Source organism: Eucyclogobius newberryi, unplaced genomic scaffold (assembly GCF_026437365.1).
Source record: "Eucyclogobius newberryi isolate DKJ021-1_F unplaced genomic scaffold, fEucNew1.0.hap1 SCAF_3, whole genome shotgun sequence".
Classification (NCBI taxonomy): domain Eukaryota; kingdom Metazoa; phylum Chordata; class Actinopteri; order Gobiiformes; family Gobiidae; genus Eucyclogobius; species Eucyclogobius newberryi.
This window is the reverse complement of record NW_027315945.1, coordinates 6,038,442-6,045,638: the sequence shown is the minus strand read 5'-3', so window position 1 is coordinate 6,045,638 and position 7,197 is coordinate 6,038,442. Positions and strand designations below refer to the sequence as shown.

The following is a 7,197-nucleotide window of genomic DNA, read 5'->3' as shown; positions in this document are numbered from 1 at the left end:
TTCGACCGCCTCAACCATGATGTGTGTCAGAAGGTGGACATGTTAGGAGCCAGCCGATGCAACCTGCTCTCCCACCTGCTCACCACCTATCAGGTACTCCCCGCATGTCAGGTACTCCCCGCATGTCAGGTACTCCCTGCATGTCAGGTACTCCCTGCATGCCAGGTACTCCCTGCATGTCAGGTACTACCACAGAGTGGTTGTGGACCTGATTGTAGGTCACAATATCGTTACAGAAGTGATGTCACTTCCTGGTGGAACATACACATTCAGCAGAGTAAAAATATTTCCGTTAATAGTTCCTTTAACAGCCTTTCTTTATCTTTACATTCAGAGCATTGCAATATAAACAAATGTGTGACTTTACAAAAAACTCAACAAACAAAATACATGTATTTAGTTTGTAATCTATAAAATACCTTGGTTGACCTTACAAAGCTCAGTATCTGGTTATTGTGTTCCTGTGTCAGAACACTCTGCTTCACTTCTGGGAGAAGACGTCCCGCACTTTGGCCGCCGTCCACGAGAGCAGCCACCTGTACGAGCCCAAGGTGAGAATGTCCTGCACATCATCTCCAAATGTGCAGATTATTCATATTATTAAGGATCAATTCTTTGGATTTGTTGGGTTCATCAGGAGCTTAAGGACAGGACGGGGAGGAGACGAGTGAAGACAAAGAGGACAGAGAAACAGGGCGGGCTCAGTGAGAGCAGTGAGACGTCCCATCAACGGTATGTTAGATATGTTATATATGTATATATATATATATATATATATATATATTTTCATATATATAGAAAAAGGGGGACAAATAGAGACCGTACATTACATATTATGTCATGAGTTATTCAGTTGAAGTAGAAGAAAAAACGTGCAACAAATCATAACTTTTGTATGATTATAAGATGTATATTTTGTTTTACAGACTTATTTCACTTGAAAATGAAAACCTCCACAACCCAAGAGAAGGTGAAATAATATCCACACATTCAGAACACTTTTGACAACATAAGTCACATTGTGGCGTTTGTGTTGTTGCAGAGCAGGGCCAGAGTCCAGAGGCGGACGGCGAGGACGTGGACACTATGTCGCTCCTGCACGAGATCCTGGGGCCTCTCAGTTTAGATGGAGGGGATTGGACAGAACAGGGGCCCACAGCGCAGGGGTCAGTGGAGGCAGAGGAGAGAGAGGAGTTCTTTTTACCTTCACAGCTGCTGGACCAGAGCCTGTCCACACTCCACTCTGCAGGTTTGTGAGCACCACACAGTATTTACAGCAGCAGTGCACAGGACGTGGAGTTACAGTCATTATAATCATCATTTGTCAGCTCAGAGAACCTGTTTGTAAAGAATAAGAAATAAGTTATAATAGAATAGCATCTATTCAATTAGGTTCAAATTTGTGTTTTGGATCCAAGCCGATAGCAGGAGTTAAAAAGTAAACTAAAGGTAAAATAACTCTAAAATAAAAGTATTGAAGTACATATTGTCCATTTAATGTATTTTGGAGATATTGAAAACGAATGTGATCATTTTGATGAAGAAATGTGACTTGACTTTTCCACCGCTGGTGTGTATGCTCAAAACAACAGTGAGGCCTGTAAAAGATCTTCATGTTCAGAGCACATGGCTCATGTTAGCGCTGCTCCACACTTTTATTCAAGCTCGCGTCTCCTGAGCTTCGGACGAAGCGCGTCAGGAGCGTCAGACGCTGTAAAGTTGGACTAAGTTGAACTTTTTCTCTAGTGACATTTCACTGCCCGAAAAAAGGACCAAAACAAACGGCGTCCTGTCTAAGGCGTCCTGTCCAAGGCGTCCTGTCTAAGGCGTCCTGTCTAAGGCGTCCTGTCCAAGGCGTCCTGTCTAAGGCGTCCTGTCTAAGGCGTCCTGTCCAAGGCGTCCTGTCTAAGGCGTCCTGTCTAAGGCGTCCTGTCTAAGGCGTCCTGTCTAAGGCGTCCTGTCCAAGGCGTCCTGTCTAAGGCGTCCTGTCTAAGGCGTCCTGTCCAAGGCGTCCTGTCTAAGGCGTCCTGTCTAAGGCGTCCTGTCCAAGGCGTCCTGTCTAAGGCGTCCTGTCCAAGGCGTCCTGTCCAAGGCGTCCTGTCCAAGGCGTCCTGTTCGTCCAAGGCGTCCTGTCCAAGGCGTCCTGTCCAAGGCGTCCTGTTCGTCCAAGGCGTCCTGTTCGTCCAAGGCGTCCTGTCCAAGGCGTCCTGTCCAAGGCGTCCTGTCCAAGGCGTCCTGTTCGTCCAAGGCGTCCTGTCCAAGGCGTCCTGTCCAAGGCGTCCTGTTCGTCCAAGGCGTCCTGTTCGTCCAAGGCGTCCTGTCCAAGGCGTCCTGTCCAAGGCGTCCTGTTCGTCCAAGGCGTCCTGTTCGTCCAAGGCGTCCTGTCCAAGGCGTCCTGTCCAAGGCGTCCTGTCCAAGGCGTCCTGTCTAAGGCGTCCTGTCTAAGGCGTCCTGTCCAAGGCGTCCTGTCTAAGGCGTCCTGTCTAAGGCGTCCTGTCCAAGGCGTCCTGTCTAAGGCGTCCTGTCCAAGGCGTCCTGTCCAAGGCGTCCTGTCCAAGGCGTCCTGTTCGTCCAAGGCGTCCTGTCCAAGGCGTCCTGTTCGTCCAAGGCGTCCTGTTCGTCCAAGGCGTCCTGTCCAAGGCGTCCTGTCCAAGGCGTCCTGTCCAAGGCGTTCTGTTCGTCCAAGGCGTCCTGTCCAAGGCGTCCTGTCCAAGGCGTCCTGTTCGTCCAAGGCGTCCTGTTCGTCCAAGGCGTCCTGTCCAAGGCGTCCTGTCCAAGGCGTCCTGTTCGTCCAAGGCGTCCTGTTCGTCCAAGGCGTCCTGTCCAAGGCGTCCTGTCCAAGGCGTCCTGTCCAAGGCGTCCTGTCCAAGGCGTCCTGTCCAAGGCGTCCTGTCTAAGGCGTCCTGTCCAAGGCGTCTGGCCTTCAAATCTACAGGCGTCCAACTTGGGCATAGCCAAAAGTGTCCATCTTAAAAAAGCAGATAATGTGACGTACTGCAGTCTATTTTTAACAGAAATACTCACTATTTTATCTTAAAGAATAATGTACTTCCAAGCACTTTGAGCATTTGTGAAGGGAAAGGTGTCTTTTCTCGAGTTTGTTTTGCTGTTTGTGACGCTTGAACCAATCAGTGTGATGTTCTTTTTGAAATGTTATATTCCCAATTCCAAGTGAGAGCATTTGAAGGTTGATAATGTGTAAAACTCACTCCACACACAGATCAATAACTAACCCTAACCCTAACTAGCCTGAGCCAGGTTAAACATTAACATATAAACCAGGGGTGGGCACTTATTTTCCTCCGAGGGCCATATTCGAATCCGGCCCGCGATCATTGGTGTGAATTTAAAAAAAAAAAGATTAAATATCAAATAAAATATCACTTTTCTGTCAAATATAGGCTATTAAATCTATTATTTAATTTATTTCACGTCATCTTCATTAAGGACACAAGTGCAGACAGATGCCTAAGGGTAAAAAAATTAAATAAAATATATATTTTTTATTTTCTTTTTAAATATTACTTTGCATGTTTGGCGGGCCGGATTATAAAGACAAACGGGCAGTATGTGGCCTGCGGGCCGTAGTTTACCTTATAGGAGTCTATAAGGTCAACCACATGTCCTTGTGTCCTACCACTCAGGGCTCTGCTGGAGCTCGCTCGTTGTTACAGTATATTACATATTACGCACTATTAACATTTATGATCCTTTATAGACTGGAACAGTAACCCACAGTGTGATGAGGAGACAGGACTGTCACATGAAGGAGGAGTGAATAGGAATCCATCTACACCAGCACAAAGAGGTACTGTCAGTACTTTTACTACGCAGTCAATGGTTTGTTTAAATACTCAAAACATAAGTTCATACTCTAACTTCTTGTTGGTTTCAGATTCCAGTGGTCGGCCCAAACAGCTGTCCGGGTGGTTGAACCTGTTTGCCGACCTGGACCCTCTGTCCAACCCAGACGCCATCGGCAACACGGGCTCTGAACACCAAGCTCACAACGCGTAGCCACAACAACACATGGTCCGGTCCACACGTACTCGCGTCTACACGTACTCGCGTCTACACGTACTCGCGTCTACACGTACTCGCGTCTACACGTACTCGCGTCTACACGTACTCGCGTCTACACGTACTCGGGTCTACACGTACTCGCGTCTACACGTACTCGCGTCTACACGTACTCGCGTCTACACGTACTCGCGTCTACACGTACTCGGGTCCACACGTACTCGCGTCTACACGTACTCGCGACTACACGTACTCGCGTCTACACGTACTCGCGTCCACACGTACTCGCGACTACACGTACTCGCGTCTACACGTACTCGCGTCCACACGTACTCGCGTCCACACGTACTCGCGTCTACACGTACTCGCGTCTACACGTACTCGCGTCTACACGTACTCGCGTCTACACGTACTCGCGTCTACACGTACTCGCGTCTACACGTACTCGCGTCTACACGTACTCGCGTCTACACGTACTCGCGTCTACACGTACTCGCGTCTACACGTACTCGCGTCTACACGTACTCGCGTCTACACGTACTCGCGTCTACACGTACTCGGGTCTACACGTACTCGCGTCTACACGTACTCGCGTCTACACGTACTCGCGTCCACACGTACTCGCGACTACACGTACTCGCGTCCACACGTACTCGCGTCCACACGTACTCGCGTCCACACGTACTCGCGTCTACACGTACTCGCGTCTACACGTACTCGCGACTACACGTACTCGCGTCTACAAGTACTCGGGTCTACACGTACTCGGGTCCACACGTACTCGGGTCCACACGTACTCGCGTCTACACGTACTCGGGTCTACACGTACTCGGGTCCACACGTACTCGGGTCCACACGTACTCGCGTCTACACGTACTCGCGACTACACGTACTCGCGTCTACAAGTACTCGGGTCTACACGTACTCGCGTCTACACGTACTCGCGTCTACACGTACTCGCGTCTACACGTACTCGCGTCTACAAGTACTCGGGTCTACACGTACTCGGGTCCACACGTACTCGGGTCCACACGTACTCGCGTCTACACGTACTCGGGTCCACACGTACTCGGGTCCACACGTACTCGGGTCCACACGTACTCGGGTCTACACGTACTCGGGTCTACACGTACTCGCGTCCACACGTACTCGCGTCCACACGTACTCGCGACTACACGTACTCGGGTCTACACGTACTCGGGTCTACACGTACTCGCGTCTACACGTACTCGCGTCTACACGTACTCGGGTCCACACGTACTCGCGACTACACGTACTCGCGTCTACACGTACTCGCGTCTACACGTACTCGGGTCTACACGTACTCGCGTCCACACGTACTCGCGACTACACGTACTCGCGACTACACGTACTCGCGTCTACACGTACTCGCGTCTACACGTACTCGCGACTACACGTACTCGCGTCTACACGTACTCGCGACTACACGTACTCGCGTCTACACGTACTCGCGTCTACACGTACTCGGGTCCACACGTACTCGGGTCCACACGTACTCGGGTCCACACGTACTCGGGTCCACACGTACTCGCGTCTACACGTACTCGCGTCTACACGTACTCGGGTCCACACGTACTCGCGTCTACACGTACTCGGGTCCACACGTACTCGGGTCTACACGTACTCGCGTCTACACGTACTCGCGTCTACACGTACTCGCGACTACACGTACTCGCGTCTACACGTACTCGGGTCCACACGTACTCGGGTCCACACGTACTCGCGTCCACACGTACTCGCGTCTACACGTACTCGGGTCTACACGTACTCGGGTCCACACGTACTCGCGTCCACACGTACTCGCGTCTACACGTACTCGCGTCTACACGTACTCGGGTCTACACGTACTCGCGTCTACACGTACTCGCGTCTACACGTACTCGCGTCTACACGTACTCGGGTCCACACGTACTCGCGTCTACACGTACTCGCGTCTACACGTACTCGGGTCCACACGTACTCGCGTCCACACGTACTCGCGTCTACACGTACTCGCGTCTACACGTACTCGGGTCTACACGTACTCGCGTCTACACGTACTCGCGTCTACACGTACTCGCGTCTACACGTACTCGGGTCTACACGTACTCGCGTCTACACGTACTCGGGTCCACACGTACTCGCGTCTACACGTACTCGCGTCTACACGTACTCGGGTCCACACGTACTCGCGTCCACACGTACTCGGGTCCACACGTACTCGCGTCCACACGTACTCGCGTCTACACGTACTCGCGTCTACACGTACTCGGGTCTACACGTACTCGCGTCTACACGTACTCGGGTCCACACGTACTCGCGACTACACGTACTCGCGTCTACACGTACTCGGGTCTACACGTACTCGGGTCCACACGTACTCGCGTCTACACGTACTCGCGTCTACACGTACTCGCGTCTACACGTACTCGCGTCTACACGTACTCGGGTCTACACGTACTCGCGTCTACACGTACTCGCGTCTACACGTACTCGGGTCCACACGTACTCGCGTCTACACGTACTCGGGTCTACACGTACTCGGGTCCACACGTACTCGCGTCTACACGTACTCGCGACTACACGTACTCGCGTCTACACGTACTCGGGTCCACACGTACTCGGGTCCACACGTACTCGGGTCCACACGTACTCGCGTCTACACGTACTCGGGTCCACACGTACTCGCAACTACACGTACTCGCGTCTACACGTACTCGGGTTCACACGTACTCGCGTCTACACGTACTCGGGTCTACACGTACTCGCGTCTACACGTACTCGGGTCCACACGTACTCGCGTCCACACGTACTCGCGACTACACGTACTCGCGACTACACGTACTCGCGTCTACACGTACTCGGGTCCACACGTACTCGCGTCTACACGTACTCGCGTCTACACGTACTCGCGTCTACACGTACTCGCGTCTACACGTACTCGCGTCTACACGTACTCGGGTCCACACGTACTCGGGTCCACACGTACTCGCGTCTACACGTACTCGCGTCTACACGTACTCGGGTCTACACGTACTCGCGTCTACACGTACTCGGGTCCACACGTACTCGGGTCCACACGTACTCGGGTCCACACGTAGATAAGATAATACTACAAACAGTGAGGACCTGAAGAAGGGACGAGCTGCAGTGTAAAAAGCATCGGAGAATTGTGTG

At 51.7% G+C, this 7,197-nt stretch overlaps 1 protein-coding gene across 1 annotated transcript in view; it reads left to right on the top strand.

Moving 5' to 3' along the window:
- ica1 (islet cell autoantigen 1) overlaps window positions 1-4,183 on the top strand; it is an 11,843-nt gene extending 7,660 nt beyond the window's left edge. Inside the window, exons 6-12 of the mRNA XM_072460473.1 lie at window positions 1-93; window positions 471-551; window positions 638-732; window positions 927-970; window positions 1,043-1,249; window positions 3,719-3,808; window positions 3,896-4,183. The exon at window positions 1-93 is cut by the window's left edge and continues 33 nt beyond it. Of these exons, the coding sequence (XP_072316574.1) occupies window positions 1-93; window positions 471-551; window positions 638-732; window positions 927-970; window positions 1,043-1,249; window positions 3,719-3,808; window positions 3,896-4,017 (732 nt within the window). The 3' untranslated portion in view covers window positions 4,018-4,183. The remainder of the gene's footprint in view (window positions 94-470; window positions 552-637; window positions 733-926; window positions 971-1,042; window positions 1,250-3,718; window positions 3,809-3,895) is intronic.
- The last annotated feature ends 3,014 nt before the right edge of the window (window positions 4,184-7,197 follow it).